This window comes from Lacerta agilis, chromosome 1 (assembly GCF_009819535.1).
Source record: "Lacerta agilis isolate rLacAgi1 chromosome 1, rLacAgi1.pri, whole genome shotgun sequence".
NCBI lineage: Eukaryota > Metazoa > Chordata > Lepidosauria > Squamata > Lacertidae > Lacerta > Lacerta agilis.
Window position 1 is genome coordinate 41,896,693 of NC_046312.1, and position 14,290 is coordinate 41,910,982.

The 14,290-nt window shown below is 45.3% G+C and overlaps 1 protein-coding gene across 2 annotated transcripts in view; it reads left to right on the forward strand.

Moving 5' to 3' along the window:
* Positions 1 to 7,794, forward strand: part of TYRO3 (TYRO3 protein tyrosine kinase) — a 61,954-nt gene extending 54,160 nt beyond the window's left edge. For both annotated transcript variants that reach the window (XM_033145656.1, XM_033145666.1), the window contains exons 16-19: positions 391 to 500; positions 3,935 to 4,094; positions 6,264 to 6,400; positions 6,863 to 7,794. In XM_033145656.1, the coding sequence (XP_033001547.1) occupies positions 391 to 500; positions 3,935 to 4,094; positions 6,264 to 6,400; positions 6,863 to 7,241 (786 nt within the window). In that variant the 3' untranslated portion in view covers positions 7,242 to 7,794. The remainder of the gene's footprint in view (positions 1 to 390; positions 501 to 3,934; positions 4,095 to 6,263; positions 6,401 to 6,862) is intronic.
* The last annotated feature ends 6,496 nt before the right edge of the window (positions 7,795 to 14,290 follow it).

The window sequence follows — 14,290 nt, forward strand, 5'->3', positions numbered from 1 at the left end:
GCACAGTAAAAGGATGCCCAGAGGGGCATGTAGTCAGATTGGAGCTAGCCAGTAAGATTGCTAAAATTATACAGTCCTTTGGACTGGGGACTCAGTTACACTGGCAAAGAAAAAAACCGCTTTTTATACGTTGTTTATGCATTCTAACACTGTGACACCAGATGGCGTTGTGGAGTTCCGCTTTTGATAACCCGATTTCTCACACAAAGTTTGCAACGCGTTTAACTGAAACGCTTCTTTGATGTGTCTAGATCCAGCCTGGCTCTTCTAATCAGAGTTTGTCATCTCTGGGGTTGATAACGAATGGGGAAATGCCTGAACATAGCATGGCGAAACATTTGTAGTTTGTCCAATAATTGCACGTGTAATAACTGTTCTTCTTTTCTGCAGAACCTGCCTCTTCAGACACTCTTGAAGTTTATGATTGACATTGCTAGTGGCATGGAGTACCTGAGCTCCAAAAACTTCATCCACAGAGACCTAGCTGCTCGGAACTGCATGTAAGTCCACAAAGTCCTTATTGGTTAACTGAAGCATTTGCAGAGATTAAGAGAAACAGAGAAGGTCAGTTGGGAACGCCCAAGGCTCCCCAGGTGTGGCTGCAGCTGGCTAAGTCCATGAAGGAAACTGGGTCATGGAGAGCCTTTGTAAACAATGAAACAATTCATTGATTGCTGAGCTCTTGCAGGAGATCCAAACAACATTGCCTGCTGCTAATGAATCCATTGCAGGAAAGTTGCAATTTCCCAACATTCAGACTAGTATTTTGAGTTGACAAGGAAAATGAGATTTGCCTCCCTTCCCAGCCCCACATGAGCGCTCTGAAAATGATTGGGTGGGGAACTTATGGCTGTCTAGATATTACTCGACTCCAGCCCCCATCATCCCTGGCCACTGGCCATGCTGGCTGGGGCTGATAGGAGTTGGAGTCCAATATCATCTGAAAGGCCACAGACTTCCCTTCCCTGCGCTAATATCGTGGGTGCATCTTTCACACTTTTCCATGGCATGAGCGTCACACCTTCCCAACTCCCCAGCCTGAACCTGTGCCATTTTGGCAGTTCTTTCCAATATATTCCCTGTGGGTGTGTACTCTCCTGCTGAAGTTCTTAGATGTGACTAACCAAAAAGACAAGCAGCGAGCTCATATAACCCATCTCTTCGACTGCCCACCATTTCAGGAAGGTGGGGACATTGTCTCAGAAAGACAAGGCAAGAAGAAATGTTTCAACAAAGGAAAATGGTCGAAGGCTTGCAGGAGAGGATAATTTTTATTTTTTTAAAGAAAGATACATAAAGGAAAAAGCTATTCATTCCCCCCTCCCGCCTCAAATTTTATTTATTGTTTGTTTTATTTAGCAAATGTATATACTGCTCAATCAAAGGAAAAATCTCTCTTAAGTGGCAAACGATTTTCATAACTGTTGTAAAACAATATAAATTCAAAACATGGGTAGAACTATGGGTAGAATTCAGAATCACGCTGTGACAAATGTTCCCTCTGCACAAGCATTTTAGTTTGCCAGATGGAAGAATCCCCCTCCCCTAAATGTTGTTTTGGGGGTGGGATTCTCATGACCTTCCCCCTCCCCCCGGCTTATTTTTTCAGGGAGCCCTGTTGAATAAGCAGAAATCCTTGCACAGGGCTCCACTGATAGGGCTTGTCAAGTGAATAACATCCTTTATTTTTACTGAGACGAGGCAGATCAAAATAAAACAGAGCCATGAAAGTGTCAGAAGCAAGTCTGGGAGGAGGAGGAGGAGGAGGAGTTCTGTATGGCTGTTCCTAAGCAGAAACCCTATTCTTCCTCCTATCCCATTCTGTGGGGATTGGATATTGTGGTACGGATATTAGTATGCATGCAGCACTTCATATTTTTCTTTTTTTTAAATCTCTTTTGCAACGTTGTCTGGAGAGGTGTTTAGAGAATTTAGACCAGTTAGATAAGTGGAGCAGCTGTAAAAAAAATCTATAGCAACTTTGTTACACATACATATGCTTTGGTACCCTTCTGCTATTGTCATGGGTTTTTTATACGCATATCTTCAGTAATGAGCCTCTGCTAAATGCATTTATGAAACATTTAGCAGTTAGGTAAATCTATGGGTGGCATTCAACTAAGCTTTGCTCAGAGTAGACCCATTGAAATGAATGGCTCTAATTTAGTCATGTTCATTAATTTCAGTAGGTATACTCTTAATTTCAGTAGGTATGCTCTGCTGACTAGCACCAAATGGGCTTAAGTTAGTCATGTGCATTGATTTCAGTGGGTCTTCTCTGTGTATGGCTCAGTTGGATACATCCCTTGGAATTTCAGAAAGGTGAGGCTTCTGATGAAATAACCTTGCTTTCCCCCCTATAATAGGGGAGGGAAGAGGAGCCTTTCTGGCACCTGAAGTTAAAGTAAAGCATTGTAAGGCTAGTTCAGAAACATTATCTGCTTTGATCTGCTGGGATATGGGGGGCGGGGGGGACAGGTTACACCAAGCACACAACTAACTTACAAAACCCTTTGCTTTGCTAGAAGAAATTCTATAAGCATAATTGGACATTAGCAACTCTGTTTGATGTGCTGACTTGGCTGCATGAATGAATTTATCATATTTCCTCCTCCTCCATTCCTGGTTTCCGCATGGAGCAAACAAAGAAGGCAATCAATTTCACTGGGCCTACGTGACCTAGGCCAGGGCCACTGCTGGTCTCTTAAGGCCATCCACCCTGGCTCCTGGTTGTTGGTGGAGAAGCAGGCCCAGTGGCAGAGGTCCTAGGAACTCCACATTGGTTGAAATGGAGCTCCACAGCTTCCCTGGAGTGAAGGCACCTGCTTGCTCTCTGTTCCGTTATGCTCATGCCCCACAAAACAGGCCAAGTGGGAAGTTCTGTATTCTCCTGCTCCAGTGCTTCCTACACACTCAGCATGCAGCGTGGGGAGAGGAAGAAGCTGAAAGGAAGCAGGATTGTTTGCGTTTCTGCGTCCTGTAACCACAGTAACGACATGTTTGTACATAGGGAAATAAGGCTGCAATCCTGACTCCACTTACCCAGACCTGAGTCCCATTGACTTGACTTCTGAGTAGACATGGTCTGAGATTGTGCTGCAGGTGCTGCAAGCATGCCAGTTCACATTGTGTATTACTGACCGGTGCTGACAAAATATTTAGAAATTTATTCATACCCTGACTTCCTGCCAACTCACTCAAGGCCAGTTATAATTTAAAATATTTTTTAAAGACAAAACAATAAAACATCGGAATTTTCTCATGCTATCAGTGGCCTCTTCAACCTTCCTCTCAGGGGATGTGTGCAGGTCTTTGAGTAGCTGCTGGGAAGGATGGGGAAGGGGCTCTCCCTGTTGGGCCCTTCAAGAGCTGATGGCTCCCCTGCTTCTTCTCACTCCTCCTTGAAGGAGGCAAGCTGAAGTGAATCACCTCATCCGTTTGAAACCAGCATCCTCTTCCTGTCACATAGGAAGGTGCTTTCTACTGAGGCAAACCATTGGTTCATCTAGCTCTGCGTTGTCTACACTGACTGGCAGTGGCTGCCCAGGCAGGAGCCTCTCCCAGCCTTACCTGGAGATGCCAGGGATTGAGGCTGGGACCTTCTGCATGCAAGGCAGCTGCTCTTCCACTGAGCTACGCCCTATGGCCTTTAGACATAGATAGTTCACTTCCTAAGGTAAACAGCTGGGAGACTACCAGTCGTGCCGACTACTTAGCCGGTGTTAGCTGCTGATGACTCAGGTTCACCAATAGTCTTGAGCATACTTAGCCTTGTGAAGTGTAACTGTGAGACTCTCAAGGAAGGCGGTAGTGTTTGAAGGAGAAAACCTGCACTTGTTGTTTTCTTCCTGCGTATGCCAAGTTGCTTAAATTCTTTCTCTCTTCTTCTTCTTCTTCTTCTTCTTCTTCTTCTTCTTCTTCTTCTTCCCTTTAGGTTGGATGAATACATGAACGTGTGTGTTGCTGATTTTGGGCTTTCAAAGAAAATCTATAGTGGAGACTATTACCGCCAGGGCTGTGCCTCCAAGCTGCCAGTGAAGTGGCTTGCACTGGAAAGCCTAGCGGACAATCTCTACACAACACATAGTGATGTGGTGAGTCTTTTTTGCTCTTCCCAGGAGCACCTATTTCCCTGCATACAAATTCTGTTGCTGCAAAAACCATGAAGATTCTTGTGGCACCTTAAATGGCCTGGCACAGGTCTTCGTTTGGCCTGCCAGGCCATTCCCCCCAAGCCACACTCACCTGCCCAAAATGGGATGTCAGCTGTGGGCAAGAGGTATGTATATGGAAACTGGGAGGCTCAATTCCACAGGCAATCCCTGCAGAAAGCAGCTTGGCCAGCCCTATGCTTGGCACCTGGAAACACTGAGCACTGGGCTTGCAAAGCACTTTGTGCAGCACTTCCCAAACACCCTGCAGCCTAGGAAGCACCTCAGAAGCCCTGGGCAGAGGCGTAGGGAGGTCGGGTAGTACCCGGTGTGGAAAATTTCTTGTCACCCCCCCCCCCCCAATTGATTCCCCACCCTGCAAAAATGGTTGTACGTTATTTCATATTTTCTTACAAAGGAATAATAACAAGTAATAATAATAAAAAACTTTTATTTATATCCTGCCCTCCCCGGCCGAAGTCGGGCTCAGGGTGGCTAACATCAGATACATAACATTGGTATAAAATCAAACAATAATTAAATTACTTACTAAAAACATCTCAAAATCAAATTAAAGTCTAATTAGATGGCTTTCCACAGGGTTAGGGTTGGGAACAGTAAGTGCTCCACTGAACTGAAATTTCAGCCTTCACAACATAGGAAAACAGCCAAGTAAACAGCTATTTTGGTGGAGGTGGGTCAAGATATTAACCAATATGCATGAAATTTCATATATAGCTATATAATCCCTAGTATAGTAAGATAAGACCTTTGGAGCAGGCATTTTTTTAAAAAAGTTTTTTATGAACCACCCTAGTAGGGCAGTAATTGTTCCTTGATAATTTGTCACCCCCTCCATTATGTAACTTGGGGTGAACCACCCCCTACGCTCCCCTTGCTACACCCCTGGCCCTGGGCTAATAGCACACAACGTTTGTGCTCAACATTTCCCAGTGCCGAGCATAGGGCTGGCCAAGCTGCTTTCTGTGGCATTTGCCTGTGATGAGGGACCATCATGCTTCTCGGTACAAAGCCAATGCAGGCAACTTTGCAAAATCGAAGTGTGGTGTGCGTGTGAAAGTGCCTTGCACGTCACCAGGGCTGTGATGGAACTCTGAAACATAAAGCAGCATGAAACAAAAGGAGCGTTTGCGGAGTTGGTTGCTGTTCTGTATATCACGTCATCAGGGCACACATGGTGCTTTTGACGCTAGGGAAACAACAGTGGAAAGGGAGGGAAGTGGAGGCAGGGAAAGAACACTGAGTCATGTGGGCCAGAGGCACAGTGTTCTGTGGGGAACATCAGCTTTTCTATGAACTGAAGAAGAACCCTGCTGGATCAGACCAAAGATCTATTTAGTCTAGCATCTCGTTTCTCACAGTGGCCAACCAGATGCTTCTGGGAAGCCCATAAGCAACAGCCCTCTCCTGCCCATTGATCCCCAGCACACACACACATATTGGGAAGAATGAAAGAACGCATTTCTTACATTTGTATGCTGCCCATTATAACTTGGTTTTCTGTGCAGCTTCCGGAGACATCACAATACGATTCGCACCGTTCTAACACGGTGTGATTACTGAGAAAGACCACCGGTTGTCATATTGTATGCTACCCTGAGCTCCCATGTAAGGATACAAATATCACATTTTGTTAATATAGCGTGATTGCTCTGCGAAAAGAAGACTGCTCCCTCTAGTGTAATGTTGTGGTAGTCCTCGGCCGAAGAGGGATGTTTGTGTTCATCAACAACTGGATTTTAGAAAGCAATGAGTTACATACCTATTAGCAGTTAGTTGTCTTTTCTGGATCCTCATTTTCTGCAGGTAAAGAATTTAGCCACATCAAACCGCTTTTAATATTATTTAGGATTATTTACGTAAGGAGGAAAGATAGAAAATTATGAATGAAAGCACAGTCCTTTGACGCATTCAGACTGAACTGCACTGGAACAGGAAATCCAGGAATCATCTCTGTACGATTATACTGGGAGCAAGACTGAAAAAAAGATGACTGATATCCTAAGCATGTTTCTTCTCCTGAAACTGTTAGTTAAATATATTTCTCCCATTTGTTTAACTATATTTCCCCCCTCCTCTACTGTATTTCAGTGGGCATTTGGTGTGACAATGTGGGAAATTGTGACGCGGGGGCAAACTCCTTATGCAGGCATTGAGAATGCAGAAATTTACAACTACCTCATCAGTGGAAACAGACTGAAACAGCCCCTGGAGTGCTTGGAAGATGTGTGAGTAGTTTATTAAGCCATTTGGTTTTCCAAACATGAACATTTTCTTCTACAGTGCAGACCACACTATGATAAGCAGAGGTTCCATAAAAATACAGCCATACTTTGGGCCAGCTCAGATAGGAGAAAGTCCCATTGGGCTGTGCCCATTGTAGAGAATGCTTTCTTAATGGACAGAGGGGTGGGTTGCATGATTTAATTGAGATTCTTCCATATTATTTTGATACTGTTCAGCTTGCTTTCAGCAAATGTTGCCAATGTGCTTTTGAAAATGTATTTTGCAATCAAAACAGAAACGAATCTGTTTAACCACTGTGTTCCACTGGGCAGAGGGAATACACACTGGTGCTGTATGCAGCTTTTATTTTTTAAAATATGTTCCCAGTGAAGCTTACACAGAGAGCCTTTGGTTGTCCCAAGGTGCTTCTTTTCTCATTTTGTTTTGTTCTGTTTGTCGTGCAGCTACGATCTCATGTGCAGATGCTGGCATTCAGAACCTAAGCTACGCCCCAGCTTCGGAGCCCTGAAACTGCAACTAGAAATGATCTTGGCCAGACTGTCTTTGCTCTCATCCAGTCAGGACCCCCTGTATGTCAACATTGGGAAGCCGCAAGAAGCTTTCAGGAATGACCCCTCAACGGATTGTCCCTTTGGAACATTGGACGGTGACGCGAACATTGCAGGAGCAGCCGCTGCCGCTGCTGTCACTAGTGACTATCGTTACATCATGAGCCCCTTGTGCCTTGGGAGTGATGCTGAAAGCGAAAGGCATCCGGACGCATCTGAGGGGGAAGCCAGGAGCCTTCTTTATGATTTGGAGATGGGACCCAAACGATGTTAGCCTGAAAGGAAGGGGGGGGGAATGACACTTCACTCTCCTCCAATAAGATGTGTGCATTTTTATCATCATCTGGTACTGCTTTACAAAGACAGTTGTAGGCTGCTTTTAACCAGCATAGGTAGCTGTAAAATGAGCTACTTCTGCAGCTGTTTTGAGTTGCTGTGGCGAATGCTCAAAATGACCACAGATCTTTATCACCTATTGGCCTTCTGAAACTAACTTCCGGCAGTGGTGAAATGAAATCCAGTGGGAGTGTCCTGGTCTGTACTTACAGCCAGCGAATGCCTGTTTGTCAACCGAATTGATAACGGAATATTGGAGCTGAGCTGGGTGCTACTCAGCACACACTCTTTTTTGGTAAGATTTTCCAGCTCTGAGCGAGGAAGTTTTGGACCAGCACAAGTGGTGGGGAAATGATCTGCTATTGATGGATACTGTATTTAAGGGCCTGAGGGCGGGAACAGTAGTTTAGCAGTACCACCTAGTCCTCTTGTCTACCTCAGTGGTTCTCAAACTGGCTGCTTCTGTACAATGAAGAAATAATGCGCAATTTCTCAGATTGGTATTTGGTTGTTGGGTGGAAGCATTCCTCAAGGCTGACATTGCAGCTAAGCAACAACATGCGGGCACGGTTTTTGCCAGCCTGATACCCTCCAGATCTTTTTTGGCTACAATTCCTATCGGCACCAGGCAGTGCAGCTGATGGGATTTGTAGAAGAAAACATCTAGAGGGCACCAAGCTGGTGAAGGCTGTTCTGACATCTCCCTGCAGAGTTGGCCTTCTCCCACACTGCGGGACTGGGTTTTCTTGTCTTTCTTTGGTTTATGTTCGACGTGAAGTTTGTTGTACGCATAGTTGCCTTGTCAGAAAAACACTGTGACAGGGTGACAAATACATACAGACGAACCCAAACTTCAGAGAGATTTTGAGAGACCAGTGTAGGAAAAGCAGTTAGCGCATGGGAAAATTTGATACTAAAGCTGCAATAGCATACTCACTTCTATAGGAATAAGTCCCACTGAACTCTGTGGGACTTCTGAGCAGACACGTCTAGGATAGCGCTGTGTGTACTGTACAAAGTACAAAAAGTGCATATGCATAAAGGAGGTCTTTAATGATAGTAAGAGGCAGAACTTTAAATTAAAAACAGATGTTTATTTTATAAACTTTATCCTAAAAAAAAATAATATTAGCTGCAGCAAGGAAATTGCTCAGTTGACATCAGCAGAAAAACTCAGTAGGTACCAATGGAATTCTTTCCATGCAGAGAAGTAGTTTTCAGTCACAAAGACTTTGAGAATCACTGGCCTACTTCATTAGAGGTTGTTCTGGCCTTCTGCAGAGGTTCAACTGCATTGGAGCATAACTTCATGTATTTTGGTAACATTCCAGAAGGAAATGTTCATTTTTGAGCTCTCATTTTTCCAATAAGCCTGTTTTGATTAATCATAACTGAAAAGAATAACATGCACTTTGAAGAAGACGACTTTGACAATGTGTAAATCAGTCAGTGTTATTGTATTTAGCTGTTCCTAACATAAGGTGTGCCTAGGGCATTACACCTTACCACGGCTGCCTGAATTTTTAGCAAACCTAAATTCTTCCTATTGGGCTGTTAGAAAAATTCCCTGATGCAGCGGTATTCAATATGCTGCCACAGAATCACATTGGGGCGTGCATCAGTTTTTAAATTAAGTATTTTTTGGTCCAACTGGTTTCCATGAGAGTGCTTAACGTATGTGTAGCTCTCTGCTGTTGAAATCCATAGGTATTAAAGCGGTGGGATCATGTCTACTATTATATATGTTTCCAGGCTGCAGGTCTCTTATAGCAGGGATGGGGAACCTGTTGACTTTCCCAGTGTTATTGTATTCCTAACTCCCACCAGCCTCTGCCAGTGTGGTCAGTGGTCACGGATTATGAGAACAGTTCTCCAACAATATTCCCCATCTCTGCCTTAGAGGCTTTCGGCACAACAAAACTCCACCCATGGTAAGAGAATACCACTGATAGTATGTTTGCATTATTAGTCACGCTTTTCTTTTTCTTTTTTGCTGTTTCATTCGGTGCTCACTGAGGCTACATTTCTTCCTGCCCCTTGTGAAACAAGGTCTTCTAGAATTACTGGAATTCAAACCACCAAACAGATCCTCCTGAGAGACACTGACAAGGCCCCTTCTCACAAAGATTACCACTTTCGGCTTTTAACCAGTAATGTTCATACATGCCTTTCTTGATTGTTAAAAGAGTGTAGTGGTCATTCTCATGTGCCAGGACCTTTGCAGAGTCAATTACTCATCAAAGCTTTTCCGTCTCTGCCCCGGCTCTAGTACCACCCTTCAGCATGACTATGAAACAGAAGGGGGGGGGCTATGCAGCTAGAACTGGGCCCTGTTCTCCCCTTTAATGCAACATTAACCATGCTGATTGTGTGAACAAAGGAGTGGCTAATGGTTTAATGGTTTGCATTAAGTTTTCATGAAAAGCAAGCATAGAAATATTACACGTATTAATAAATCTGTTATTTTGTGAACCACCCTGAGATCTGCAGGTGAAGGGCAGTATACGAATTCAATTAATAATAATATAATAATAAAGAAACAGCATGAGCTAGGGGAAAAGTTCTTGATTTGTGCAAACATCATCAGTGGTATGCTTTTATCGCCCATGGTATCTGGTGTGCATATGGGCTTCCCTTCATCACAACCCTATGTTACCAAAAGCAAGTAATTGATGCGGTGCTGGTGCTATGAGTTAAAAATGGTTTTATGAGTTAAAAATAGTCCTATACAGTCAATGCTGAGAAACCTATATTCTATGTTTTGGAATGAAGCAGTAGATTCGGGACCAAAAACTTACATTAGAACAGTTCCTCTGTCTACATAACAAAACCCATCAGTTCCTCTACAAAATATTGTGATGGAAGCCCAAGTTTCAAATTATACTTTTGAGTCTGAATGCATATGTGAAATAAGTATTTTGCAATTTCCAGTGTGGAAATTCTGCAGCATGCTGCAGTTGTTTGGACCTGGGATTTTTATGGACACTCGCCTTTTTGAATTAAGACAGTCAAAGCAACTGTCCTACAGAAACCTTCCCAATGAATGGCCCATGCAATAATTCAACATGGGTGCCGAGTGGAGCTTGTTAGACATTATGCCCTGCTTCCCTCAAGTTTACTAAACATGTTTACAGGAGACTGGTGAGAACATAGTTCTTAACCGAGTGCTGCCTTGTCACCATACCTGTGCTCTCATAGCAAGCAGTGTGAAACATGATGTTTAACAGACTGACCCGTTAGTTCCAGTATTCAAGAGTGAGTGTCTTTGCTTGTGTGATCAGAACAGCATCACCCACACACAAGAGGGAAGTTATCAGCAGGTTAAAAGTTTGAAGTACCAAAAATAATGAAGGGGGAAACAAACCTAAGAGGAACCCTAAAGAAGCCTGAACATGCTCAGTGGCTCAGAATGCTGGTTGACTGTGAGGAGGTGGGTTGGAACCCTAAACAGAAGCAGTCCACGCTGCAACCTTTTGTTGCAGGTCCCACTTGTGCCTCTTTCATTTGGAATTAAGTCTCATGAGTTCAGTGGGACTCATTCCCAAACAAATGTGCATCAGATTGCAGCTTCAAGTTTCCAGCAGCAGCCACCTAGCAAGCAGAGCAAGTGTATATATAAAATCTAATTTTCTGAAGCATGTCATTAGTTTTTATGCTTTTTTAAAATAAAATATGTACTGTGTCCTAGTGCCTGCTTCCCTTCATGTCATCACTTTACAGTTGCTTTTTTAAAAGGTTCAAAATAGAAACAAACTTGACTGTTCTCAAGATCAAAGGTAAAGGTAAGAGGGTCATAGCTGTCAAGTTTCGGATTTGAAAATAAAGGATCAGCAGCCTCACCTATCCAGGGGACAGTCACATGGCAGTGGTGGGCGGAGCCAGAAGCAAAAGTGGGCGGCACTGGTGTGAACGCGCTCAGTAGGCTTACTGTATTTTGGAAACGCTGCCCGTGGGCTACGACGCCTGTAAATGCGGGAAATGGCTCCCGCTTGCTTTGAGGCTGCAAGGAGGCGAGGTCTTCCCAGTCCCTGGCCAGCAGGGGGAGGGGGAGGAGCTGCTTCCTTTGAAAAAAATGGGAAATTAAAGAGATATAAAAAATAAGGGATAGCAGCGGGAAACTGCTTGAAATAAGGGAGATTCCTGGGCAAAACAGTATACTTGACAGCACTGAAGAGGGTGTAGCTGGGAGAGGGGACCTGCTGCCATATCAAGTAAATAAAGAAAAATACTTAACAAAAAGTAGAAATGGTAGAAAATTTTGACATTATTCTGAGCACTTGGGGTCAAAAGAAAGCAATTTAAAACAACTGTTGTTGAGACATTCCATTCCGAATCTGCTAGACAACGGATATTGACAGGAGGGTGTCCTCCTGCCCCCCATAAATCCTGACTATGCCCATGGGCCGATGGCTCTCTGCAAGAAAAATCCAAGCACCAAGTCACTTAGGGTTGCAAGAAAAGGGGAACCCGAATTTGCAAGCTGCAAATGGAAATGGTTTATTGAATATTTACAGATAAATTGTAAACAGGTAAGGAAATTGGCAGGATTACTGTAATAATCTGCAGTTTCATAAGAGCATATATTTAAAGATGAATAAATGAGCACATTAAGTTCATATGGATATGCAGAAGATATTAAAAATAAATTTAAGGAACCGCAGAAAGATGGGGAAGGAAGCCAAGTTTTGAAATGTCCAAATGAAATGTACAAACCTGAAAAGTATAAATAAAAAATTAAATAAAGAATTTGCAAGCTGCCGCATTTCAAGTTTCAACCCAATCCTTGCATTTTTAAATTCGGAAGTAAGTCGCCCTGAGTTGAGCGAGCCACATTCCGCGGGGATAAAGCTCCCACGCGCTTGCCAGGTTTGGACTCGAAAGGCGCAGGGGCGCCCGGCAAGAGGGCGCGCGCGCGTGGCCAGCCAGGGAAGGCGAGCAGGTGGACGGGGAGCGAGCGCCCCTTCTCCTGGGCAGGTGGGACGGGGCCAGCAGCAGGCGCGCCCTAAGTGCTCCGACGCCCATGCCACCCCCCCGATATCTACATTTACAGCGCCGCCCTGCGCGCTGCAAAGCAAGCCCCACCCAGCGCCTCCCGCAGGTCTCGCTCCCAGGCCGACCCAGGTAAGGACTGCAGCCCTCGAGAGCCCCGTCCGATGGGAGGGGGAGGGCATACACGTGACCCGTGTAAGCTCTACGTCACGCGAGAGGACGGTCTGTGTCCGCCTGGCAGCAGCACCACGTGTCTGTCTTGCCTCTGCAGCTGGAGGTGTGTGCGCGCGGGTCTGGAGGGGTTGGGGGGGGCACCTGGGGCCCAGATCCCGCCAGGTAGGCGCCAGGGAAAGCTGCGGGGATGGCGGGCAGCGGAAGGCTTTCACTCGCGGGCACCCACCTTCCCTCGTGCCTCCCTTGCGACTCCCAGGCGGCGGGGGGAATGGGAAGAGCCATCGACCATAAACATCCGGAGGGCGGGCGGGACAAAGCCCCGGATTGGTTCCATGAGAGTGGAAAGGGCGAGAGAGTCGGTCAGAGTTTAGCGCCCGCGTGGCGGATTCATTCCCCCCACCTCCCAAACCCAGGTTTGTTGGTGAGGGAAGTTGGGGTGCAAGTCTCCCTCCCGCTCATTGAGAGCGATAAGGGCTGCACTTAGGTTTGGATGTCTGGAGGGACACCTGAGCAGCACAGGCTGTGGGGCAGGAGCAGGGCTGATTCGACGCAACGGAAGCCGCCTTGAGGTATTTGGCTGAGGTGCGGGTGTAAAAATAATGGCACCAAACCGAAGAGGAGCGAAGCGAGCAGCTTCCTTTTGTAGCTTTCCGTGTTCAGCTGGGTTATTCGCCTGCTCGACGCTGGAAATGCAGTCCCCGCGTGCGCAAGAACCGCTGTCTCTTGTGCAAGTCCGTTTGTTTTCTTGTCCGCGTAACTCCCTCTTAGAAAAGGATAGCTTTTGCAGAGACATTGGGGTTAGGTCGCGTGATGCACCAACACGGTACCTTTCTTATTGAGAGGATATAAACATCAGAGTTGGCCCCTTCTTGATTTGTTCACCTCACATAAACAATTTATGTAGCCGATGGGAAAGGATGTTTAACTGCATGTTGCTTTAATTTACTTTCCCCTTCTGATGCACAAAATATGAAATTTGTGAAACTCAGGACAAAGAGCCATGCAGAAAACTGCATGGTGTTGGGGTGGGGGGGGGTTGTGCCTTTGGGTACTGTGCACTGATTTACGCATGAATTATTGAAAGTTTTGCCTTTGCTTTTTGAAACACAGTTGATATGTGCTTGTTGGTGATGGGAACTGTACTGAGGCTTAAACATGTCGGAAACACATTATCTTAGGTATTCCAAGTGGATAAGCTGTTTGGATGCAGAACTGCGACTGGGAGTGTGCACCAAGAAAAGGAAGGCCTGAAGAGATCATGATGGACTAGGAACTTGCTTTAAAGGAACAAGCTGTTACAGTGGTACCTCGCGTTACGTACCGTCCCCCTTGGGTTTTGCACTCCGCTAACCTGGAAGTAGATGCCCCTTGTTGCGAACTTTGCCTCAGGGTGCGAGCGGAAGTTGTGCTCTGGCGGCGCAGCAGCAGCGGGAAGCACCATTAGCGAAAGTGTGCCTCTCATGTTACAAGCAGTTTCTGGTTATGAATGGACCTCCGGAACGGATTAAGTTCGTAACCAGAGGTACCACTGTACTCTACTGGTGTTGGTTTAAAAGTGTAATTGTGTTTTATTCTCTTGTTTTTGATGGTGTGTGTTTTAATGCCTTTTTAAAATTTGTCTGCTATTTTTCTACAGGGAAACTGTTATTCTGTAGTTGGTTTGTACATCTAGGGGCAAATGTCTTAACCTTCCCTTACCTTGCTGTTGGTGAGAAGGACAAAGGCCAGAGATGTGTGTGAGAGCTGGAAGCTAGAATCGGGCTGAGAGACAGAGCCACGCCTCATTTCTGCTGGAATCTAAGGCTGTGAGTATGGGAGAAGCAA